This window comes from Rousettus aegyptiacus, unplaced genomic scaffold (genome assembly GCF_014176215.1).
Source record: "Rousettus aegyptiacus isolate mRouAeg1 unplaced genomic scaffold, mRouAeg1.p scaffold_m13_p_6, whole genome shotgun sequence".
NCBI lineage: Eukaryota > Metazoa > Chordata > Mammalia > Chiroptera > Pteropodidae > Rousettus > Rousettus aegyptiacus.
Window position 1 is genome coordinate 99,669,749 of NW_023416309.1, and position 25,411 is coordinate 99,695,159.

At 43.6% G+C, this 25,411-nt stretch overlaps 2 protein-coding genes across 2 annotated transcripts; one reads left to right on the forward strand and one right to left on the reverse strand.

Moving 5' to 3' along the window:
• Positions 1-290: 290 nt before the first annotated feature.
• On the reverse strand, positions 291-20,158 carry RETREG3 (reticulophagy regulator family member 3). The gene is made up of 9 exons (XM_016150894.2): positions 19,860-20,158; positions 10,229-10,335; positions 7,550-7,580; positions 6,494-6,620; positions 5,759-5,843; positions 4,796-4,933; positions 3,641-3,726; positions 2,906-3,038; positions 291-2,483 (listed from the first exon to the last, which is right to left on the reverse strand). The coding sequence occupies exons 1-9, from the start codon at positions 20,096-20,098 to the stop codon at positions 2,026-2,028; spliced, it is 1,404 nt and encodes a 467-aa protein (XP_016006380.1). The 5' UTR covers positions 20,099-20,158; the 3' UTR covers positions 291-2,025.
• A 175-nt stretch (positions 20,159-20,333) lies between these two features.
• On the forward strand, positions 20,334-25,129 carry TUBG1 (tubulin gamma 1). The gene is made up of 11 exons (XM_016150895.2): positions 20,334-20,526; positions 20,843-20,955; positions 21,158-21,325; positions 22,170-22,238; positions 22,498-22,577; positions 22,993-23,119; positions 23,352-23,438; positions 23,553-23,702; positions 24,144-24,296; positions 24,380-24,541; positions 24,729-25,129. The coding sequence occupies exons 1-11, from the start codon at positions 20,478-20,480 to the stop codon at positions 24,924-24,926; spliced, it is 1,356 nt and encodes a 451-aa protein (XP_016006381.1). The 5' UTR covers positions 20,334-20,477; the 3' UTR covers positions 24,927-25,129.
• The last annotated feature ends 282 nt before the right edge of the window (positions 25,130-25,411 follow it).

Here is a 25,411-nt window from a genome sequence, read left to right on the forward strand (position 1 = left end):
AAATTTCATTAGCCTTGAAACGTACTTAACACGTTTAGGGGGCAATATCAAAAATCATAAATGATGGAACTGCAGGCTAGATGCCAGCCAAGAATGCCAGTTGTCTGGACTCTCTTGGGGAGGGCATAGTGGCCTCAGACCATGGTGACTGTTCTGGAAAAATGGGGATGGGCAGGCAGGTCCCTTACACCTGGGCTTCCACTTGAGACTGTCACCTCCTCAAATTAATTACATCGAAGATCAACAAGAGACCTATCAAGGGTAGGACAACATTTAACATCAGTCTTTTAAAGGTTGTTCTCAAACAAGATTTATTCCCCAGCACTCCTCCCACCCCATCCCCATCCCCATCCCAATTCACAGTGGAGGACTAAGGAGAATCAGAGCAGGATCCCCCAGGTATAAGAAACACCTTCCAAAGATGTTGCTCTCCTTCCTTCCCTCCTTGCTAAATCCCAAGGCCTGAAGCTACACACACTCATGCAAACACACAAAATCTCACTCCTTTCCCACACCTCTCAATTTTTTCCACATCAGAGTACAACTGTAAGACATCTGGTCTCTGAGAATAAGGTGTTCAGTCTGTTTGAGAACCCTAAAGTGGGGAGATGCCATTACTGCTAACCTTCACACAAAGGTAAGTGACTATGAAACAGGCACCTAGCTCTTTTCCCTTCTCACTGTTAACTATTTTCACTCCCCAGCCTCTACCTTGTCTATCAACCAAGAACAAACATGTTAGCACACTCCCACCTGCAGCACATGAAAATGGGCTCTGTCCAGCATCCCTCACCCAGGTGTGGGGGTGTTGGGGGAGTGGTCCCTGAGGATCAGCAAAGGGTTAATACGGAGGGAAAGAGGATAGAAGAGTTTGGCTTGAGCTCTGATTGTGGAGGCAGAGAGAGGCTGTAGGCTGGCGCAGATTTAGAACCAACTACCATTTTTAGTTTTTGTCTCATGATTTTACTAGGGGCAGTCTATCAGATACCCCTTAGAGGGGTCTCTGCTGGTTACAGACACATTCTTGTTAACAGGGCTCATCCTTAAAAGAGGCCCTCCCAAGTTGGGAAGCAGTTCAAGATAAAAGTATTAAAGGAGCTGAACAGGGAGTAAGAATAGCTGGTGCAAGAGCTGGTGGCTCCTGGGATGAATGCCACTGAGCCACTGGTAAAGTGCTACTCTGGCATCCCCCGTGGAATTATTGCTTCTCCAAAGGAGGAGCAGGGGAAGGAACAGGAACATGGAAATTGGTATGGTATGGTATTGCTTTGCTCATTGCTTAGCCTGATGGTCAAATGAAGCCAGGGGTTAGCAGCACCAAAGATTACCAGGCAGCTCCAGAAGATTCAGTGAGACCATGAGATATAGAGGCACTCACCCTCCCAGCCAGCTGACCCCATAGCCCAAGATAATGTAGAAGAGGCCTACCCCCACATCATGTTCACAGTTCTTAAAGTTTCACAAGCAATATTTTGGAGTACTGGAGGTTAGGCCTCAAGAAATGAGGATGGGCTAGGGCAGAGGGAACAGGCCTGCTCTGCAGACCAAAGGACAGGTTTGCTTAGAAAAAAACAAATCAAATCATGGCTTAGCAAAAGGAGGATGATAGTGTAGCTTCCAGCTGCTGCCTGACTTGGAGCTCTAGGGAAGTGATGAAGGAAGAAGAAAGGGCTCTTCTATCACAGAGGGCCCCCAAGCACCCATACCTAGAAGCAAACAGCAGCACCCCCTCAAAGGGGAACCAACACCCCTACTTTGTTCCCCCGAAGTACCATTCTGATGGAGAGAAGCCTCCCTTGGGAAACACACTCTCATTTCAGTGACTGAGCTCAGAAATGGGTGTCTTGCTGGTAGCAGGGGAGTATCCTCTCTCAGCAGGCCTCTGAGCATCAGCCAGGCCACCAGGCGTACAAATATAATTCAGGGAGTGGGACCTGGGTTCTTCCCTTGCCCCTTCACCTTAAATAGGATGAGGAGGGAAAAAAAACCTAAACCACAGTGACCCCCCAAAAAGGATTCTCTGCCTCAGTGGCTCCTGGAACTGGCGGGGTCCAGCTGATTCAGCTCTGACTGGTCCAGAAGTTCAAAATCATCCCCTTCAGCATCAGTGTCCAGGTCTGAACTGGGGGCCCGGAGGAAGCCTCTTGTTGCTCTCCGAGGAGGTGGGCCAGAAGGGCCTGGCTGGGAGGCCCCTGACAGGGCCAGCTGAATCATGCCCTGGGAGACCAGGCTGGCAAGATTGCTGGTGAGGTTGGATCCCGCAGGCAGGGCACCAAGCAGGAGCTCTGGCAGTGCAGCCTCGTTCTGGCTGGCAGGGGGGGCCTGGGGCTCCTCGGCCCCTGGTGGGGAACGGTACATTAAGCTGGGCATCCCGATGCTGGTATCATCCTCATCATCCAGGCCAGAAGGATCCACATTAATGGAAGGGAAGTCTGGAAGGTCTCTGGCAAAGGATTCCTCTGGATCACTGTGACCATCTAGGTCTGGGAGAATACAAGGGTGTCTGAGACACAGCAACTGCCTGACCCTCCTGTGCCCCAACCCCATAAGTCAGCCTCACATAACCAGATTTTTCCACCCTGGATGTCTAATGGTGAAAAAGACCCATGGCACTGGTCAAATTTTCCCCACCACTTACAGATTATTGTGCTCTACTGGCCAGAGAACTCCCCCTCTCTTCTTTCACTATGCCCCCCCATGAACTACAACCTGAGGTGACTAAGGAAATGAGGATTCCAAGGAAAGCAGCTGTGCCAGCCTAGCTGGAGCCATGCCCCTAAGGCTGTTCTGCCACCTGATCCACTATTCAGAAAACAGGAGAGAAGGGGCATTATCCCCTCTGTTCGGGGAAGCTGAAAGACAAGAGTCAGAGCCATTACCAACTCAGGTCCAAGATTCTCCTCACCTTCAGAGCCTTCTGTTAGAGGTGTCTGGCCCCTTGAAAGATTGAATGTGCCATTGTCTGTACAGGAGACCTCAGCATCCGAGTGCTCAGAGTCTGTGATGGCCAATTCCCTGGCAACGGTAGAATCATCCAGCTTAGGAAAAGAAAAGACCGACAAGCCTGAAGAGATGATGCCATTAAGAACAGGTGCAGTTCCCCAGTTAGAGATTTACTAATTAGCTGGCCATGAAGGCTGCCCTAAGGCCAACAGTGTAACTTGGTGGGAATGGGGACTTCAGTCAAAATCTTGATCTCTTTTAGTCTGTTCCCCCAGGGAAAACATCTTATTCATCAATCTTGAGGAAAAGAAGGAGTTTTGAAAGTCAACCAGGCACTTACTCTTAAGTAAATAATTGATCCAGAGAATACGTTTCATGGATGGAAGACATACTCACTGCCCGACCAAAGGTGGGCTGGGCTGTTTAAAAGATGATCACATCAGTTCCAGAAGTTCTGCCACGATGGTAGGCGTTAAAAGGAGACATGGGGGAGGGTGTGCTGGTCACCACACTCAAATTGAGATCTATGTACGAACTTCCCATATAATACTAGCTTCTCTCCTCATAGCTCTTGGGGACAGGGGGTGGGGGCAGACATTGAGCCCATAATGAGCTTACTGCTCAAATATGAGGTGCCAGATGGTAAAAGGGAGCTAAAAAAAACTTGCCAGAGGTGCAGATCCCATACACAAGATACCTGAGGACAGAAGGCAGCAAGCTCCTCTTCACTGTCTTCACTTTGGTTGTCCACAGCGCGTTCTGGGTAAAGAGCTCTGCGGCGCACTGTGTGGAAAGAGCAAGAGGCCTTGTCACCTTCCCTTGAGGGGAAACCCCCGCCTCCGCCCCTTGTGGACTTTAAAGGCATAAAATGAGAACATAAGAAAACCAAGCTCTCTGAATATGGCCCTAAGCCAGCCTAACAATGCCGCAAGGTGGGTTGCTGAGCCTAAGTCACAAGCAAGCTTGTAACACAGGAAAGGAAGAACTCTCTTCCAACAGCTCTCCTTCCACCAGCACCCTTTGTGACCATTCATTTTTTGTTCTGGACCGGTGATCAACTACCAGGCTTGTCAACAGCTCTCAGGATCAGTGAGGGGCGGACCAAAGTCAAGTAGGAAAGTGGACATTATCAGAGAGAGGGCAAAGGGAGACACCCACCTTAGTTTAATCAGGCTTTTGAGGGCTGATACTATTCAGGGGGCTGCCAGAGGGGATTGGGCTTTGGTGACCACATGCAGGGCTCTTTGAAGGCCAGGGCTTAAGGAAATACCCAACCTGGCCAGACCACAGAAGAGAGGAAAAAGTATACATGACTGTCATTCCTGTGCTGGAGGATCTCAGGCTAGCATGCTTTGGCTTCTGAGGCGGCAAGTCTGAATCACCTTTGGAAGGTAGCTCTCAGTAGTGAAAAGAGGACCAGCTTAGGGTTTAAAAGACCTACTCTGCCATTTACTAACTGTGAGCTTCAATTTCCTCAACTGAAAAAGCAAGAAAACACCACCCTCTTCTCAAAGTTGTTTTAAAGGTAAAATAAAATGATGTAGGGAGAGCAGGAAGTATAGTGCTTGGACACACAGAAAGTGCTTCATTAAAAGCAGCAAACACTAGAAATATCTTCACTGTTTTTTATTCAACTTGGGAGAGCTTTCCTTGGATTTAAAATGGGGATTCCAAGTGGGGAAATTGGTAAGCCTACACAGATTTCCCTCAAAGAGAATATCACCTTTATCTACCACCCCTCACACCCCAGTTCTCCCACTTCTGAGGACCTACCCATTATGTCAGACCTACAGGATTTTCCTTCTTTTCCTCAAATTGCCCAAATGAAAGGAAGCCTCCCCTTGACACTTACATTGTCTCTCTCTCTGCTTGGACATCATGTAGCCACGAACACTGAAGTCCAGCCGCTGCAGAGCTGGCTTCAGCCATACGTAGACTCGATCCCACAGTCTGTGGTACACAGTGAGGGGCCACATCATGACAGTGACAACTGAGAGGAGGAGTGAGAAACAGTGTCAAAATAGAGAAGGGGCTGTGCAAAACAGTCCTACCTGTCCCCTGTTCCTGTGTCCTAAGGGCTTGGACACTTAAGTGGGGAACAGTTCTGCTTAATTCTGCTGGTCACCTTCACTAATCGCCCATACTCCATGATGGGGTTTGGAAGGGCAGAGACTTCTGCAGCCACCTACAGGGTGTGCACAGCAGAATATGCTGCTGATATATGGAGGGCAGAACCAGGCAGTGTGGTCACTTACATATGGGTGTCAATGAGTCATAAACAAAGCCGAATGGTAACAATGCCTCAGAAACTACACAATAAGTCATGTGAATTTCTGATACATAATGGCCACAACCATAATTGCTTAGTTCTTCCAGCCTTAAGCTAGCAGAGTTCATGTCAAAAGAGAGTAACTCAATTTATAAAACTGTGCTCCAGGGTGGAAAAAGTACTCCGGGATAAACGGAATCCAGTAGAGGGTCCCTGAAAAGTTATGTTCTGCTGTTACATAATACCGACTCTAAAAATTCCCTCTTTAAATAGGGACAGACGGTCCTTTACATTGGTTATACCGTGTATGTTACTGGACCCCTGTCAATTTTTAAAGCTGACTTGGTAAGAAAAGGACTTTTTATGTGGGGAGCCTGCTACAGATAAAAGATATTTTCATGACACTAAACAGGTCATGAAAATATATAAAAAGGTAATTTCCTAGAGAAAGAAAATATAAACATCCTCTGCCTAGACCCACAGTTACCTGTGGCTAGAAAAGCTATGAGTAGGGTAACATTGCAAGGGAGGTATAGCCATACTTACGCATTAAGTAGGACAGCAGGAGCCCAGGGACATAGCGGCCCAAGACAGCCAAAAAGGTCAGTATCCCACAGCTCAGCAAGCAGAACTGAGAGAGTCAAGAAACAGTATTAAATTTCTGCTACACGGCAGCAGGTGGGGACAGGAGGAAAGGTGAAGATGTGACTGAATTCTTTATGACTTTTGACTAAAGCATGGGCAGGTGAGAATGAAAGATGTACCTAGCCACTGTTACATCCAATGGTGATTCTGTTTGGGAGGAAAGGAAGATGTCCACTTCTATTCAAACTCCTTTTATGTGACTAACCCCACAGGGTTGCACTTTTCACGCTGGAAAACTGGTTTGAATAGGATTTAGCCAAAAATTCTCTCTGAAAGCTAGTGTTGGTAGTGTTTTTTAAGTCAAAGTAAAAATAAAATAAAATAAAAATAAAATAAAATGCCCCGACAAATTATCACGTTTAAAATGACACAGAATGCACACAAGCAAGCTTTCTTTATCATTTTGGGGCAGGAAGATGGCATAATCTAAATGGCAAGCACCCAAAGAAAGAGTCATCAAGCTCTTGCCTGAGTCCTAGTGACTGGTCAGAAGCTCTTCCCTACAACTTCCTTTTGTCTCCACACAGATCATGGTCTTTTCTTTCTTGAATGAAGATACAAGGTAAAAGGGCTGTTCCAGTTTAGCATGAACTTAACTGAGGAGCCAGAAGTGAAAGTGCAAAAGGGAAGTCTTACCTTGCCTGGGTTTTGCTTTTTGAAAAGCAAAAGATTCCTTATGAAAATGGTCCCACTAACCCAGACTTCAGCTACATGATGGCAGAGCTCGGGCACGCTGAGCAACCGAGGGTGCACAAAACCCCAGCTATGGGAGAAAGAAGGGGGAGCTGTGAAAGGAGGGTGTTGAGGATTCCCCCCATCTTGCTGTATAGGCAGCCAAAGCTTCCAGGTTTAAACAGGGGCTGAGGAGTGGCTAGTCCTAGGTGCTTTGGAGATGAAGCATGACTCTCTTCTTGACTCACTAGGTTGAAACTTGAATTTAGGAACTACAAGGGCGAACTTGTTCCGACAACTCCACCCTATGAGCAAGCAGCCCAATCCACATGTGTAAGCCTGCCACCAGCTCCAAGGCCCTTTGTGCTTAGAAAACATCATCCCGGCACTCAAACCATTGCAATTCACTGCGATTGCAATCCAGAGATAAAAGTAAAGCAGTCTGACACCACTGCTGCTGATGGGGAGACAGTGGTGGATGTGCCCCCTCAGAAAGAAAATAAAGCAAAACCAAAATAAACCATAGCAGAGAAAATTCCTTGCATCACACATACAGGATGAGTGAACTGCAAAATGAAATCAGGAGCTACAAGACACAAGAGAAATCTTTGGCTTGCTGATGCGAGGAACCTATGTGTTTTCTGACCAAGGAACTTTAAATAGCCAGAGGTCACAGAAAACACTAACTGACCTGGTATAAAAGTCAGGAGACAAATGAAGTAAGTTGCCTCTAGGTTTTCACACTAGGGCTGGAAATGCAGCTAATTCCTTGGCATGTCACATTACGGGGCTCAGCTATGCTTCTTTTTCAGAAATTTATCTTGTAAATATCAGAGGACACTAGACATCTTAATGTGTTTGTTGTTGCTTGAACTTTATGATTTGTTAAAATGATTATCTGGAATAGACTACGTTCTCAGCTTACACTTTGTCCAAAACATGGAGTTAACAACATATAATCAGAATATTACAAGAGAATCAATCAGAGCGACAAAAAGGGATTTAATTAGTGTTCCATACCTCTCATTGTCTAATGCGTCGGGTCTTGGCGCTACAATATTAAAACAAACACCAGCATTAGTTGGTAGGGAAAACTAAACATTAAAATGTTAGGCTGTTGGTCTGACAGCTTAAGTTTTAATAGGTTTGGGGAGAAGAAATAAAAAGGAGATTCTAGTTATACTGTCACAGTTAGGGAACTGCAGACAAGGGAATGATGACTGATGCCTGCTCATTTCTCCAGCAGGGTGGGGTGGGAAGGGGAGAGGATCCAAACGCAGCATTAGGGCCCCTTCCAAGTACTACAGCCCAGGGCCCAGGTACACATGAAAAGTGGTCTGTCTCACCCCTCAAGTGTATTTGAGTTGCTCATACACATCGAGGTGCACCAGGTCAACGAGACATGTAATAATTACTCCAAACCCAGAAATCTGCCTATTCTCTTTAATCCATTTCCCATTTAGAAGGGGAAAAAAAAGTGCAGCTTGCTGCCAGCATTAATTTAATTTGACATAAACATGCTCTTTGGAGCTGAAGCAAACCTAGAATTTTCAATGTGAAAATATGAAAACTATTCCTGGAGTTATTTCTAAACAGAACTTGTCTCTAATCCTAATGTAACAGAAATGTATACATAAATCAGATTCATCAAATGAATCTTCGGTTAACGACTGTTCAAGAACGATGTTAACATTACGCATAGGAATGCTATGTTTTCTAGGATTTGACATTTTCAGCAATTGAGAATTACTATATTTTGTAAATAGAAATACCATTACTAAAAACAGAATGCTGTCCTAAATAGAATGATGTTCTTTGTTTCCAAAGACTATTAATATACTAGAATGATGTGAAAATAATAAAAGCAAAGTAGTTCACAGCAGACTTTGGGGGTAAGGTTAGGACTGTAATCCGTGAGTTATCTTAGGGTTAAACGCTGCCGCCGCAAGCGTGTCCGGTGAGTATTCTCCGGGCAAATGGGAAATGGGTTAAAAAGAGACCCATTAACTACAATAAATGATGTAGTCTTTTGACAGGAGAATAAACTAGATGATTCCTTGAAGTCTCTGCAAAATAAGATGGGAATGTATTTAAAAGCTGTACACTCTGGTCTGAATATCCTGCCAGTACTTCAAAATTAACATGACCAAAACTTATATCAACTTTCCTCGCTCTTGTTCCCCATTCAAACCTACTCCCCTGTACGGCATTGCTTATATCTGTGAATTATAATGCAGTTCTACTCTCCTACCTTTAAAATCCCAAAGTCAGCTTTTATCCCTTACTCTTCTAACTCCTATTTATCAGTCTTGAGGTGTCTTCCTCTTTCACAGCTCTCCAGGCTATCTACTGTTTCCTTCCACAGACACCTTCCTGACTACTTCTCACACAGATACTGCCACAGGTTATCAGGCTTCCTTCCTACTCCCTTTCTCCTCTCGTGTGGTCTTGTAAAATGCTATCAAATCAATCTTTAATATCATCTCAGCATAGAGCTCTAATTTAAAAAATCTTCAATGACTACCCACTACCTATAGGATAAAGTCTACACTTCTATGCCTAATTTTAAAGCCTTATAAAATCTAATCCCAACATATTTTCAGTTTTATTTCCTAGCCCTCCTTTTATTTCCTCTTCACTCCCGTGAAACTGTTTGATTCCCTGTTCTCAGGACATGCTTTGCAGCTTCTGGTTCCTCAGACTAATTGAACTATTAGTCCCCCTAGAAACACACTTTTCTCTCTACCTATCCAAATATTTTGCTTCATTCAAAGCTTGAACTAGAGCAAAAATACATGACAAACATATTGATCACAAATTGCACTGTGACATCTCTGGTACTGTTCCATAACAGTTATTTAACTTTTCTTATGTTTATGTATGTATAATCTTTGAGAAAAGGAACCATATCTTAAGAGTACTTTATATGTCATAATGCTTGGCTTAGTATTTTGAAAATTAAATAATTTTTAAAAATTATTTATTATTATTTACACCTACAACACCTGGTCTTTCTAGGTGGTCTCCCATCCAAGTATTAACCAAACTCGACTTACTTAGCTTCCGAGACCAGACATCAGGCTTGTTCAGGGTGGCATGGCCGTAGACTATGGACTGTGGCTCCACTGGGGCACAAACCCAGGGCCTTCTGCATGTAAAGCAGATGTGCTACCTGCTACACTATGGAACCACATCCAAATAGTCCTCAATTTTTAAAAAAATAATTTACCTCACTGGATACTACCTCTTTACTAAGGTAGTATCCATATGCCTCTCAGGAATTTCTTTTAAATTGTTTAATTTGCAGACGTGGTTCCAGTACTTAGATGGGAGACCACCTAGGAAGACCAGGTGCTGCAGGCATAAATAATAATTTTAAAAAAGAAAAAAAAAAAACTGAGGACTACTTAAGGACTACTTATTCCTTACGCCAATTATGAGGGCAAGAATATCTCAGATAGTGGATAAAGATTTCCTGAGCTTAAACAATGGGAAGGGCAGAACTTGGTTTCTTCTTTTCTAAGAAACTACATACAGATGGAACAGTAGCCCTTCTAAGCATCTCCTGAAGCAAATAATTCAGACATCAAAAGACATTCTCAGTTCCACATATTCCCTCATAAACCCCCAAAACTACAGGTACAAATGACAGGAAAGACCATTTCCAGTTCAGCTTGTTCTAAATGCTACCAAACTCACCTTTTATTTCAGGCCAGATTTTGTTCTTCCATTGATCTATACACACTATGATCATTGAGCTGAATGCAAGTAAAAACACAAGACGAAGGGATGTCAGTGCAAAGAACCTAGACAGAAGGAAAAACAGTAGATCATTATCCTATTACGTTTATTTCAGAAAAGACCATATATGCACTACAGTCTATGTACTTAACTACTAGTCATATACTTTGGGGGAAAAAATCAAACTTTCTGAACTTCTGCTATTTTACCTATGGGACAGAGATAATAACTTGCTTCCATAAAGGCAGAGAATTGCCTTTATAAACCAAAGAACATCTTAAAGCCACTTTCAACTTTTAAGGCTGTGATTCTATTAACTTCAGAAAGAAATTCATCCTTGATAATAAGTTGTTATGGTGAAAGCGTATCTCTATATGCTTTCACCACATTCATATCTTCACCATATTCATATCAGAAAACTGATAGAGATGCATTAAAGAGCATTTAATTCAATTGGCTATCTTTCCACAAATGAAGGAACTAAGGCCCAAAAAAGTAAAATGACTTCTCAAGGTCACACAGAAAGTAAGCACTGAAGCTACAGCTAAAAGCCAGTTCTCCAGAATTAACACCAATCCTTCTTAAACACTTCCCAAAAATTGAAGAGGGAACATTTCTTGATTCATTTTATGAAACCAGCATGACCCTAATAACAAAGCCAAAGACACTACAAGAAAACTATAGACCAATATCCTTTATGAGTACAGATGCAAAATATTCAATAAAATACTAGCAAACTAAGTTCAGCAGCATATTAAAAGGATTATACACCATGATCAATTCCTGCGATTTATTCCAGGAATGCAAGGGTGGTTCAACATACAAAAATCGCATTAATAGAATGAAGGAAAAGCTAGTTTTTATTTGAAGGAATCAACCATAAATTGATATTTACAAACAATCTGAGAAATCTCAACAACATATCTGAAAATATTAAAGAATTATTGTTAATTTCTTAAGTGCTATAATGTTATGGAAGTTATGGTTTTCGAGTCCCCATCTTTTAGAGATACATACTAAAATATTTAGGAATGAAATAATATGACCTCTGGGATGTGCCAAAATAATACAGTTTGGCGAGAGAAAGGATATGAAAGAAAATGAAACAAGATTGACTGTGAGTTGGTAAGTGCCGAAGCTGGGTGACAGTACATGGGATTCTTTATTTGTACTAGTCTCTCCCTGTATTTCTTTAAAATCTTTCACGATATTTAAAACAAAAGCTAGTTCTTCTGAGTCTTTCTATTATACCACCCTAAAGCCTCTAAGGCAGTGCCTTGCAGAGTGTCTATAGTCCAGAGCTGGTCCACAATCTTATTCCACTTGTGAGGTGAAATATTTCGTCTCTGAGGAAGTAAGCATAGAAATTGAGAAGCATTTAGAAATTTATATAGCAATTTGGCCAAGTAATTCTGCGTCTAAGAATATATTTGGGCTTGTATTGTCTGAGCCTTTTAAAACTTAATTTTTCTAATAACTCAATATTGTGTATTTTACAAAAGCATCGATTTGTAACAGATTCAGGAAAACAACAACACTAATCCTCGCCATAGACAGGTTTAAGAAACACTGTTCTAAGATCTAGAAGGAAGCAGAATGCATCACTAGAGAGGTGGTTCAGCAGGGCAGTTAAGCATGGCTTATCAAGTTAGACTGGCTTGAGTTTGAGTCTCTGAAGAGCCACTCTTAGTCATGTGACCTTGAATAAATTAGCTTGACCTCTTTAAGCCTCAGTTTCCTCATCTATATGTGATGTTAACAATAAATCTTGTAGGACTGTAGGCATTAAAAACAACATACTTAATCACCTAGAAAAATATCATACTTGATCCTGCTAAAAAAAGAACATACAAGGCAACTAATACAGTGGTTCCCAACCTTTTTTGGCACCAGGGACTAGTGCGCCTATGAGAATCTAATGCCTGATGGATGATCTGAGGTGGAGCTGAGGTAGTGATGCTAGCACTGGAGGGTGGCTGCAAATACAGATGAAGCTTCGTTTGCTTGCCCACCATTCACCTCCTACTGTGCAGCCCAGTTCCTAACAGGACACAGAACAGTACCAGTCTGCCACTCGGGGGTTGGGGACCCCTGACCTAATACATGCCTAACACACAGTTCTATTCAATTTTATAGTGAGAAGTGTTATTAGCAATGATCACAGTAACTGATCAAACAAGGGTAAGGACAATCAAGGGCTGGTTATAAATGACCTCTTTTCAACTCAATATGACCTAGCGACTGGACATAATCACAGAAAAATACCGAGTATAATCTTTATCATGTTTTTAAAAAGTTTTATGTGTATATATGAATACACATGGAAGGACTGGCAGAGGAACTTCAATTTTTGTCTCTAGACATTTCTGCACTTTGCTTTCAAAAAACATGAATCTATGTTTTATACTTTCAAAAACTATACAAACAATGAGGGATGGATGGAAACAAGACCTTAGAAATCTAGTCACCAATGACAACCCTATTCCAATTTTTCCACCCAACCACTTAAAGGATACTGTAATTATTATGTGATTAAAGAATGAGAGCAGCTTAATAAGAATAAGCCTCCAGGCCATTAATCTTCTCTTCAAAGCTAGTTCATCGACCCAACAAATAAGCAAATTTAACAAGGCCAAGGATAAGGGCTCTAGAGCTTCTTGCTCTCCTGTGTTATTGCCTCCATGTCCCAAAAATAGGATATGGCATGACCAGTATTTTCTCCAGAGTACTGGATAGAGTTCTCTGGGGAGGCCTTCCAGACTGTCTACAATCTCCACTTTCATGATTATTAACACAAACATAAATTGGGGTAGGGAAGGATATTAAGCTCTCCTAAAAAAGGTCAGTTTTCCAAAGATGATGTCAATAAAAATACTGTTTCTCCAAGACCTGAACATTATAGTAGCCCGTTTCAGCACCCTTTTGCTTCAACTCAATTCCACAAATATCTGTTATAGCCCAGGCCTTATAAGCAATCCAGTTACAAAAATAAATAAGACATGGACCTTACTCTCAATTGTATTTACGTGTCTGTGTATGTTTGCAATGTAACATGACACGGTGATGATAAAGAAAAGGACAGCTAAGCTGGAATTTGAAAGCCAAATGGTAAGAAAACACAGCAAAAGGATGTAGGGAAGGAGGAGGACATTCAGATGGGGAGAAGAGCCAGCTGGCATGACATATTTAAGATGACAGGTAGTTTGATAGAACTAAAACATAGTACGGGGAGAAAGGGAGGAGGCAGGTCGTGAAAGGTATTTTATGACGAGCACTGGATTTTATCCTGCAGATGATGGCGAATCAGTAAAGAATTTTACAAAGTATGTATTTTCTGGGTCATGAAGGCTAAGATCTTCTTAACAAGATTAATCCTGGTCCATAAGTCAATTTTAGGACCAGATGTATCCTTTTCCTGCAGAAACTTCTGAAGAAGAGTTTTTCTGTGGTATAAAATAACATTTCTTGGGAAAATAATTTCTTCCATATAGCTATAACTTAATTAATGGAAAGATCACCTCAAATCATTAAAGTTGACCCCTCCAAAGTAACTAGACAATTAATATCAATGTTCCCTCAGGAGTCTATCAAATATAAAAAAATATAGATATGTGTGTGCTCCTTTCCAGTGTACCAGCCATCACAAATAAGTGTGTTTTGGATATACTGAGGGTCTCATAATCTTGTCATTTTATGGAAGTAACCTGAAAGCCTGCCTGTAAAAAAAAACTCTGCGACTATGTGCAAGGACAAGAAATAGTTGAAGTTAAAATACTTTTGAGACTGGTATAGATTAAGAAATGGAAGAAAAATAAGGAAGGATTCCTCTGGATTAGTTTTGTCCAGCAATGTCTATTCATGTGGGCCAAAAAATTCACTTGCAGCTATAACAGTGTACAAGTCTGATAAGACAACAAGCAAAACATTTTTCAACAACTATAATTAGCATGAGAACTTCTCAATTTAGCGAAAACAACTGCAAATGCAGTCAATTCCAAATATTCACATGTGAATTATTCAATTTGGGGATTGCCCATAGGCCATTACTCCTTCTACCCATTGTGGGCTCACAATCAGTTTTTCCTTAATGATACTCATTTTTCTCATTTCTAAAGGAAAGCATGTTAATTGAAGACAGTTTGGAAAATGTAAGTAATAATTAAATAAAAAATAAAATTAGTACATATATTAATGTCTTGCAAAAATATTTTTTTTGAAACCTGAATCTGATCAAGCCTCTAGATCCAACTACCAATTTACAAGAAATACAGAGCACAGGAACATGTTAGGCCACGGATGGGGATGCAAGCAGCAAAATCCAATCTGTAGGACACTTTACAGGACAAACTGCAGAGGAAAAAAATGAAAGGGAACCAACAGAGTAAAAGAGATGTAAGAAGAAAAGGCAATCAGTCACAATGTGTGGACTTCATTTGGATCCTACCCCAAACTGTTTTTTTAAAAAAAGACATTTATGACTTATGAAAACTGGAAATTTGAACATTGAAATTAATTTTTAAGTCTTTATTTTTTATGGACGCATACTGAAACACAGATTAAATGATATGAAATCTAGAATCTGCCTCAATAAAAGAGAAGACTGAAAAGAATTGAGGTATAGAAGACACAAAATTGGCCATGAAAAATGTTTATAGCTGGGTATATGGTGATACGGGATATTATTCTGCCTACTTATGTATCTGTTTCAAATTTTCCATAAAAAAGTTTTTAAAATGACCCATTATCGACATATATACTCCAAAATGTGAACAGAGGTTACTATCTTCATTAAAAGAAAATATTCACATAGAAAAACTCCACAGAAGTCTAAGGCATATCTGGTTTAAAACTTCCTTCTTCATTTAACTACAAAGATATGCTTTCCTATATCACCAGAAAAGCATTAAAAACTTTACAAATAATTGCATCATGCATATATACAATTAGCCTTTTCAATCTTTCCCTAAGGTTGAACTAAGATGTTTCCAATTTTTGATGTAATAAAGTAAAGCTGAACTATGTATCACTGAGCATAAATCTTTGTCTCATGATTAACTACTTTGGGACTACTAGGCAAAAGGCATTAACTTTTTAACAGTGTTATTGAGATACAGTTTGCATACTGTTAAGATTTTACCAGTTTAAATTGTCTAATTCAATGGTTTTTAGTATATTCAGAGTTGTGCAACTATCACCATTATCTAATTTAAAACATTTTCATCATCCCAAGAAGAAACCCATACCAATTAGCAATCATCCTCCATTTTACCCAGCACCTGAGAAGGTATTACATTCTTAAGTATAAGTTGCCCTGAACAAGCTTAATCCTCTCTGTTCTCGGAAGCTAAGCAGGGTTGGGCCTGGTTAGAACTTGAGTGGGAGACCACCTAGGAAGACCAGGCATGTAAAAAAAAGTGTATATATATGTATATATGTATACACACACACACATATGTATAAGTATATATATATATACATGTTGCCAAAGTACTTTCCAGAAAGGCCATCAAATTTAAGTTCCTATCAACCATATGCCAGTTTTTCCGTATTTTTCCCAGATATATTATCATTTTAAAAAACCTAATAAACAGAAATAAGTAACTCTGCCATTTATATTAGAATTTTTTATTACTAAAGAGAGTGAAATTTTATATATCCATTGATCTATTATTATTTCTGTACTTTTGTAAACTGTCCATCCCCTTCATTAGGGACTAAAATCCAATTATGTGTTAGTCTAAATATTCTTTGTAAAAACAATCTGGTGTCTAGAAAAATCATGAGAAATTCCAAAACTAATCAATTTTTGAGGTTAACTATACCATGGATCTTCATTATTGGTACAGGTAAATCAGAGTTTGCTATAAAGTTTATGCTACAGTCATAATAAACAAAATAAAGACCACATGTCTATTTTCAATCAAAGAAGGTACTATTTCTGGGTTCCTCTGCTATTACAGAGTAAGCTTGTCTCAGTGGCACTTCAGAACAAAGCATCCCATCCTATAGGGACAGAAAGCCCATTATTGTACAACACTTGCTGTCTGGTTAATGAGCCAATCACTGGTAAATTAAAGTGAAAAAAATTAACCCAACCTATGTCATGTAGTTAGTTAAGGCTTGCACAAAACCAGAAATTAAACCAACTGGCTGCTGTGACCTACCTTATGTTAATGGATAGAAAGCACCCAACCTTCTTATTAGGACAGATCAAAACTGATGGCAAAGGAGAGCGGGGGGGGGGGGGGGGGGGGAAGCCAAGGTATCCTTGGGAGTCTTCTTGGATACAAAAAGCAATAAGAACCTTCGAAATAAATATTATCAAAAACATCTGCTAGATTTCATCTGAAATTTTTTTTGTGTGTGTGTGTATATTTTTTTCTCCCCCCACAGAACAAATGTCTCTATTTAAATGGGCTCTTCCTTCCATTTCTTGTTCTTCACTATTGTTTTTTACTCAAATTCTAACCTTTTAAACCAGAATTGCTATATACCTTTAATCATGTATTGGGTCATTTTTTTATTCAAGGAGTTTTTTTAGGGGGGCAGGAGAGAGGACACACCTTGTTTCAATTATGAAAACAATAGATTGCATAACATCCCCTAGAATATGATACAGTTGACACAGACTCGTGACTGTAAAAACAGATCTCAACAGAGATCTCTACAGGGAATCAGCTTATGGATTTCTCTAAATCAATATCTATAATTTAAAGACCACCTAGAATAAATATAATGTTAAAAACTGGAAAGGAGCTCAGCAGCCATCTAGCTTTCTTTGAACCATGTGCTGCTCACAGAAGGAGGTGCCTGGGGTTCACAGGCATTTCCAGGACTTCTCTGTCCTCCCCTTATCTCCTAGGTCTGAGTCAAACTAAAAAGTTATTTGAACATGTTATTTTCTGATCCTGTCAGGATACACTTTTGCTAACTCAGATATTCTTCCCCCAAATAACTCATCTACAGGTGTTGTTGAGGTTAATGAAAAAATAAGCAATTGGAAAGGAAGACCTGACGTGTCTGTTATTATCCTAGAGATAATAATGTTATCAGTAACCAGAAGCAATACAAGCTGGAAGATCTCTGATATGATGAGCATAATTTCTCTAGAAGCTAGGGGGTAAAAAAAAAGGAGCAAAGGCCTTGAAATCCTATAGCAGCAAGGTATCTACATATATCTCTATTTTTTTGACTTTTTAAAAATTATTAGTAAGCTGTATGAGGGCACATTCACAGGTACAGAAAAACTTTCACTGAGAATATAAAACACTGAAAGTTAAAAGCTAACTAAATTCTGCTTTTTTTGTGCTCCTGTCCAATCTTCTAATATCTCAAAATATATAAAACACCTCAGAATTAATGATTTATCACTAATTCAAAATGTATAATGGAAGAAAAATATTTCAGATCTGATTTCTCTCTGACCTGAGCCAATGATTCCCTTTCATTTCCTAAACACTGAAAATGTCCAAGAATTAAAGTCACTTTTCAACATTCCAAAGTGAAATGTAAACACTCATATTCAATATGATGATACTGGAATGTGAAGTCTTTCATTCTGAGCCTCAAACTATCTTCCAAGAAAGCACATTTCCTAAAACAAACAATCCTGTGAATTCCAATGCCAAACTACCTTAGCCTTTGGACTATCAGTCATTCTGTACCCTTCACAGGTGTGAGTGAGTCCTCTCCATAACTGGCATACCTAACTCCTCTTTAAGCCTCAAGAGTCACACCCTCATTTTGCTCTCTCTCTCCCCCAAGTACAGAGTGTGAAGGGAATTTAAGGAGAGTAACTGTGTTCTGGATACACAGCAGGCAAGCTACCAGGAAATACCAGAGATAAAGACCCATCACAACAATGCTTGAAGAGACCAAGAGTAGGAAAAGGAGATCTGAGTGAGATTCTAAACATAACGTATTAATAAACTTAAGTAAACAACAGTTGAGGGCCAGCAAATTAAGGCTAACACTGTAACATTTAAAGCTGTGTCTCAGAGCAGCTCCAGAGAACTCCATTCTACTTCAAGAATCTCTTCTAGGCAAGAGGCATGTGGAAAATCCCCTCCGCAAAAATAACAAACATGCTACTGATCCATTTACATTAATAAACCTTTGGTTTATCAGGATTCATTTAAATTTTGACAAAGTTGTTATATATCAGCCAGTCACACTTTGATACAAACTGTTTTATTGAGTACAAAAGTTTTGACTGGATGGTTTGCGGTTAGGGGTTGGGATGAGGAGGTAGAAGGAAAAGAAGAAAGGTTATTTTGGTAAACACTCCTGAATGAAGTGCTACAGTTAAGTAGTTTACTGGGGCTCAAAGAAGAAGCACTACTGAAAAAAAAGAAGAATGCCGGGTTGGGGGTGGGGGAGTTTATCAAGTTTGCTAAAGGCTCTGGAAGCAACAAAAGGTAGACTGCTGTGACAACTTTAACCTGAATCTCCTTCACACTGAGAGGATTAACTTAATGGCTGAACAATGTGTCTTCCCCTTGGAATTGTTTATGCTCCAGCTGAGAGAAAATTTTCTTTCAGAGAAAGGATAATAAAGGTTTTCGTTTTAAAACCGAGAACTTTAAAAGGAAAGCTAGTTTTAGCAAAACCAAAAAATTTTGAAAGCAAAAATCTTCTTCCGTTTCAGGCTTATCTAGAAGTGTTATTAAGCTGTAGAAGCCCCTCTACACTCAGTCCCCTGGGAATTTGATCAATAATATTGCCCTCAATCTGCGTGGCAGATCCTGTGAAGACCTAAGTCCACTTTAGGTGATAACTGAGAGAAGCAGCAGTTCCATGTGTCCCTGAGCACGACACATACAGATTCTTAAAGTGTATTTATAGTCCCACTTTTCTAGCTCAGGAAAACTCACATAGACTATTATACATCCTCAATTTCCTTGCCTGTAAACCACGGCTAAGGATGCCTCTCCAATTCCTTGGGACAGGGAAGAGTTGCAATCCTAAGTGACTTTCAAACGAGTGAAATCTCACAATCGCTACTTCATCATCGTTCTTTAAAAGCTTATAACTTTCTCTCAAGTTGCAGTTTTGGAGGCTCTCACTGACGCTCAGACTTCACCAACTTCCCTGAGTGGGCGAAAGGATCTCTAACATGCTCATTCTAATGCAAATCGCTCGGGCTTTTCTTATCACACCTAGGTCTTCTCAAGACCTCACGCCTCACGCGTCTACCCCAATAATAACTGATAAAACCTCTGGAGACAGTCCTCGAACCACATTTGAACAGAAAAGAGAAGGGAGGTGACGGCTCTAAAGGGACACTGCTTTCCCTGGCTGAAATGAGGCGCCCTCGCTCACCGCAAGCGGCTCAAGACGTAACCATACACTCCTGCCGGATGTGCGGGGCGAGGGCGCGGGCAGGTAAAGGAGGGAAGACATCCGAAGGCCCTGCGGAGAACTGCGATGCAAAAGCCTGCAGGCGGGATGGAGTGGAAGGAAGCGAGGCAAAATTAGGCAGGTACAGAAGGAGCCAGTGCAACGAAGAACACGGGAGGTGAGGGGTACAGCCCTAGAGAAACCTGATGAATGTGCGCCCCGGATGGTTTCCGAGGGTCCAGTTTCTCACCAGAAAGCCGCGTTCAGCCCCAGACACCACAGGGCGCTCCTGGCTGGCCGCTCCCACACCAGGGTTGCCTGTACCCGGCTCAACAGAGGCTCGTAAGGCCCCAGCACCTCCACCAGGGCCTGCTGCGCCGCCTCAACCAGCTGGTCCCGCTCCAAGGAGCCTGACATAGCGCCGCGGCCCCTCAAAGTCGGCCCCGAAGCTGGGCCTGGGGCCGCGGCCACCCCCTCAGCCTCAGCCATCTAGCCCCCCCAGCCACCACATCCGGGGCCACAGCCCGACAGTCACAATAACACCAACTGCGCAGATGCACGATTCGGCGGGGGCGGCTGCTTCCCTCCGCACTGCGCCTGCGCAAGGCCTCCAGCTCGCGTCCACCCAGAAGAGAGAACACTGCGTCAAAATACGTCCCTCTCTCAGGAGTCTGAGCACGCTCTGGGGGCGCACACGCGCAGTCTGCATGACTGAAGTCAAATGCATAAGGAAGCGCCGTCGCCAGAACTCACTTCTCATTGGGACGGAGAAAGTTCGTGGGCGGAGCGGGTTGTTTGGCGCCTGCGTCGTGTGGCGAGCGGCGGCTTTGCTAGCGGGAGAGGCTGTAACGCCGGTGGTTGAGGAGCGATGCCGAGGGAAATCATCACCCTACAGTTGGGCCAGTGCGGCAATCAGAGTGAGCAAACCTTCGGCCCCTCCACTAGCCACGTTCCTTAGAGTCAATGGGGTCCCGCTGTGGGATCCTGGACTCCCATCTGCCCTTCCCAGAATCGTAGTTCTCCGAAAAGCGGGACATCACCTAGTGTCCAGTTGCTCGACCCCGAGGGGCAACTCGCTCAGGCGCTGGCCCTATAGCTCTTTGCTTTGTTATGGGAAACTCCTGAAGCTTGACTTCCTATCTCTGGACCCAGGCGCTCTGTCCCCCAGCTCCTAGTCGGAACCTGCCCAGATCCAGATATCTTCTTTCAACTCGGTCCTTCCCTCCCCCGCAGTTGGGTTCGAGTTCTGGAAACAGCTGTGCGCCGAGCATGGTATCAGCCCCGAGGGCATCGTGGAGGAATTCGCCACCGAGGGCACTGACCGCAAGGACGTCTTTTTCTACCAGGTGCTCCCAGCGACTTGGCCAGGGTTGGCAGTGGCCTAGGGGGCCTGAAGGGAAGGGCAGAGACTTGGTACGGGGAAACTCGCTAGGCAAAGGAGCCAGGGCGGCCTGCTTAAGGAGGGAGGGCAGGTAGGAGCCAGAGTTAGGGGGAAGGAGAACTGGGCTGGCCTTTGCTGACTAGGTTTCCTCCTGACTTTGTTGACAGGCGGATGATGAGCACTACATCCCCAGGGCCGTGCTGCTGGACCTGGAGCCCCGCGTGATCCACTCCATCCTCAACTCCCCTTATGCCAAGCTCTACAACCCAGAGAACATCTACCTGTCGGAGCATGGAGGAGGAGCTGGCAACAACTGGGCCAGTGGATTCTCTCAGGTCGTTTGCTGTTCCCCTGGCAGGACCTGCAAGGCTCTTCCTGTGTGGGGACAGGCCCTATGACTTCCCAGTGAGAGATGAAATCAGAGGGTGTATGAGTGGGAAAGGGAGAGAGAGAAACCGAGCTGACAGGAGTTTTTTTCTCTAAGTCAACTATGTCACGTTAAGAGACTACACTAGCTAGTGCTGTGTGCCAGGCATACTAAGTAATTTCCACTTATTTAAACCTCCAAGCAACTCTAGAGGTAGGTACTAAAGGTCCACAGACTCATATCTGCTTTTCCAGAATCCAAAAAACTCTGAAAGTGTCAGACAATTTATAACCCATTTAGCAACAAAACCAAATCTCAATGGAGACAAGCTATTATCATTTACATCCAGTTTGTTGTCATTACTCATACCTTTCTTTGCAGAAATATTAATGTATTTGATTAGCACACCTCAGACTCCCCACTGAAGTTTCACTTAACGTACAATATATGTACCGTATTACTTTTCTAGAATCTGAAATATTTGATTCCAAATCATAGGCCCCAAGAATTTTAGATAAGAGTATATGGACCTGTATTATTACCTTCATTATACCGATGAGGAAACTGAAGTAGAGGGAGATTAGGTAACCTGTTCAGTCACTTGGCTAAATAGAACGAGAGCTAATAATGAACCTAGGTGGTCTGGATGTAGAGTGCCTGTTTCTAACCACTTATATTGCTCAATGCAAATAAAAAACAGGTCCTCTTTGCTCCAGGAAAGGACTTGTAGGTGCTATAAGGAGAACCAAGGGTGGCTGTTGTGAAGTCTTTGTCCCATAGTCCTGTCCCACTCTGACCCCATATCTCTACAGGGAGAGAAGATCCATGAGGACATATTTGACATCATAGACCGGGAGGCGGATGGCAGTGATAGCCTAGAGGTACGTGTCTCAGGAATACTATTGGAAACTGACTTAGGGAAGGCTTGGCAATACCCTCTAGAAACCACCTGTTAGATGGAAGACTCACCTGGACAGAAGCCACCAGACCTTAATGGAAGTAAGGCAATCTCCAAAACTCTGGGCAGGCGGAGTGGAGGAGAGAGCTCAGAAAGATAAGAGACCAGGAAATTGTGGGATGGGTACAGTGTAAAATCCTGCCACTAGATACCTAGACACTAACTACTCCTTTCCCATTTAGGGCTTCGTGCTGTGTCACTCCATTGCAGGGGGGACAGGCTCTGGCCTGGGCTCCTACCTCTTAGAACGGCTAAATGACAGGTACGGACTTGGCTTCTCGAGTAACTGCGAGTCTTTCCAGATATACCTTCCTAGTCACTGGAACAAAAAAAGTGCCCTTCTACCTCATCCTGTAGTGAGGAAAGTCAAGATATAAACTGAGAACCTGATCCACTCTCGGGGCTGGTAACCAGAGCCTAGAATCTAGGCCCTAGAAGAAGGGATGGAGGTTCAAGGATTTTTGGACGGTTTGGAGTTAGAACCTTAAATTCTAAGATGTCTCTCTGCCTTTTGGAAAAGTTACAGACTTCAAAAAGTCAAGTATCCCTTCTCTGCTGATGCTGTGGCCCACACCAGTTTCCCCATCCAGATTTAGCTGCTTCCAAACAGTTGTTGGGAGCTCTGTGTTTATCAAGCCTTCAGTCTGTTGCCATGACCTTCTCTCAACCCTCACCAGGTACCCGAAGAAGCTGGTGCAGACATACTCAGTTTTTCCCAACCAGGATGAGATGAGTGATGTTGTGGTCCAGCCCTACAACTCATTGCTCACGCTCAAGAGGCTGACCCAGAATGCAGACTGCGTGGTGAGTCCTGGATATCTTTCCCTACTCCCAACCCCCTGTCTGTTTCATCATTTTTCAGGCATTTAAAAATTCCATTTTGAGCCTTCCTGGGCTCTAGTCCTATACAAATGCCTTTTGGTTGGGTCTTTCTGGCTATGAGGCTCAAGGGAAATTAAGCTTAAGAGTCCAGGCTCAGGCAAAGCGCCTGTTCTTTCTAGACCCCAAAATATGTCACATTTTTCTGTCCCCCCAGGTGGTGCTGGACAACACAGCCCTGAACCGGATCGCTACGGACCGCCTGCATATCCAGAACCCATCTTTCTCCCAGATCAACCAGCTGGTGAGCCCCTATTCTTGGGCTCCTTTGGACTGGAACCCCCTCCTTGCTGCAGTGCCGTATGGGGACAGGAGGCGTCCCCAAGAAAGATGCATGACGTGGCGCCCCTGTCCCCAGGTGTCCACCATCATGTCCGCCAGCACCACCACCCTGCGCTACCCCGGCTACATGAACAACGACCTGATCGGCCTCATCGCCTCGCTCATTCCCACACCACGGCTCCATTTCCTCATGACCGGCTACACCCCCCTCACCACAGACCAGTCGGTAGGAGCAGCCCTCAGAGTCCCAGTCCAGGCTGGCCCTGGGCCCAGTAGGCCCCAAGCGAGCCTTGCTCTCCTCCCTACTGCCCCAGGACTTGCCCTTTGCAGCCCCCAGAGGCTCTGTGCTCAGGGACTGGCACCGACTGTATGACTTCTGTGCTGACTTGCTGTTCTGCTCCCTTGCCCTGGCTCCCTGCAGGGCCGGGGATGTGCGGGGTCTGCTTATGCTCCTCCACAGGGGCACAAGTTTGCTGAGCTGAGCAGGGCTAAGATTCCTGATCTCACAGCAGAGGCTCGGTATAGACCTGAATCTAAAGACACTCCCCCAAGAGACAATACTGTCACGGGTCTGGTTGGGGACATGGGTTGCCTACTCTTTCATCCATGTGTCCCTGGACTGTGCCCTGAGTGCCGGCCTGGTCCCTGTGGCCCACTGTCCCCTCAGGTGGCCAGCGTGAGGAAGACCACGGTCCTGGATGTCATGAGGCGGCTGCTGCAGCCCAAAAATGTGATGGTGTCCACCGGCCGGGACCGCCAGACCAACCACTGCTACATCGCCATCCTCAACATCATCCAGGGGGAGGTGGACCCCACTCAGGTAGGCGAGGCCCCTTCGTTCCAGCCCTGGAACCTGCAGGGGTAGAGGAGAAGCGACCACCATTAGCCCTGTGTCCACCCCAGGTCCACAAGAGCCTGCAGAGGATCCGGGAACGGAAGTTGGCCAACTTCATCCCCTGGGGCCCAGCCAGCATCCAGGTGGCCCTGTCGAGGAAATCTCCCTACCTGCCCTCTGCCCACCGAGTCAGCGGGCTCATGATGGCCAACCACACCAGCATCTCCTCGGTGAGGCTCATAGTTTGCACCTATTTTCCCATAATCATTTTCCCAGTTGTGCCTCACCTCTCTGTACCCCTGCTGCTCTGCTTCTGGCTTTTTTACTGTGGAGTTGGCCCAACCTTGGTTCCTTGGCTCTCAGGACCATTTTATTCCTTGAAGTTTTTTGTGACCCTTGCTTTCTGTACACCCCAAGCTCTTCGAGCGGACCTGTCGCCAGTATGACAAGCTGCGGAAGCGGGAGGCCTTCCTGGAGCAGTTCCGCAAGGAGGACATCTTCAAGGAGAACTTTGATGAGCTGGACACATCCAGGGAGATTGTGCAGCAGCTCATCGACGAGTACCATGCAGCCACACGGCCAGACTACATCTCCTGGGGCACCCAGGAGCAGTGAGTCCCCCAGGACAGGGACCCTCATTTGCCTTACTGGTTGGCCCAGGCCTGGCCTGACTGACCTCCCCTTCAGAGTAAAGGGACCTCGCACATCTCTTTCTCAACACACCTACACAAACTTTCTGTTGTACTGGGGACACGTTTATTTCTCCTCTCATGAGACTATTTATGTTTATGTTTAATAAAGCACTGGATATTAATCAAGCACTGGTGTCTGAAGGCTTGGATAACTGGGGAAGGAGGATGCCTGTTCTCTCTTCATCATTAACAGGGTCTTCTTCCCCGATTTGCAGCATCTTCAACTCTGAGCAAACACCTCCCCTAGCTTTTCTTTCTGCCTTGTTTTGGAGAACATGGGTGGGGTTGACACACCTGATAAATTTGCAGGGTAAAAAGACCGACAGATATTACTTTGCTCTCTATCTGACAGTCCGGTCCCAGTTCCCTCCTACCCCTCCCTGTATCAGATACCCTTTCCACTGGTTT

Coding starts and splice junctions, on each gene's coding strand:
- RETREG3 (XM_016150894.2), bottom strand. CDS start 20,098: ATGGCTGAGGCTGAGGGGGTGGCCGCGGCCCCAGGCCCAGCTTCGGGG. Junction 7,581..10,228: donor AATCTGGCCTGAAATAAAAG/GTGAGTTTGGTA, acceptor TTAATATTGTAG/CGCCAAGACCCGACGCATTA. Junction 4,934..5,758: donor CCTGCTGTCCTACTTAATGC/GTAAGTATGGCT, acceptor TCCTCCTCTCAG/TTGTCACTGTCATGATGTGG.
- TUBG1 (XM_016150895.2), top strand. CDS start 20,478: ATGCCGAGGGAAATCATCACCCTACAGTTGGGCCAGTGCGGCAATCAG. Junction 23,120..23,351: donor CCCAGAATGCAGACTGCGTG/GTGAGTCCTGGA, acceptor CTGTCCCCCCAG/GTGGTGCTGGACAACACAGC. Junction 24,297..24,379: donor GGGAGGTGGACCCCACTCAG/GTAGGCGAGGCC, acceptor TGTCCACCCCAG/GTCCACAAGAGCCTGCAGAG.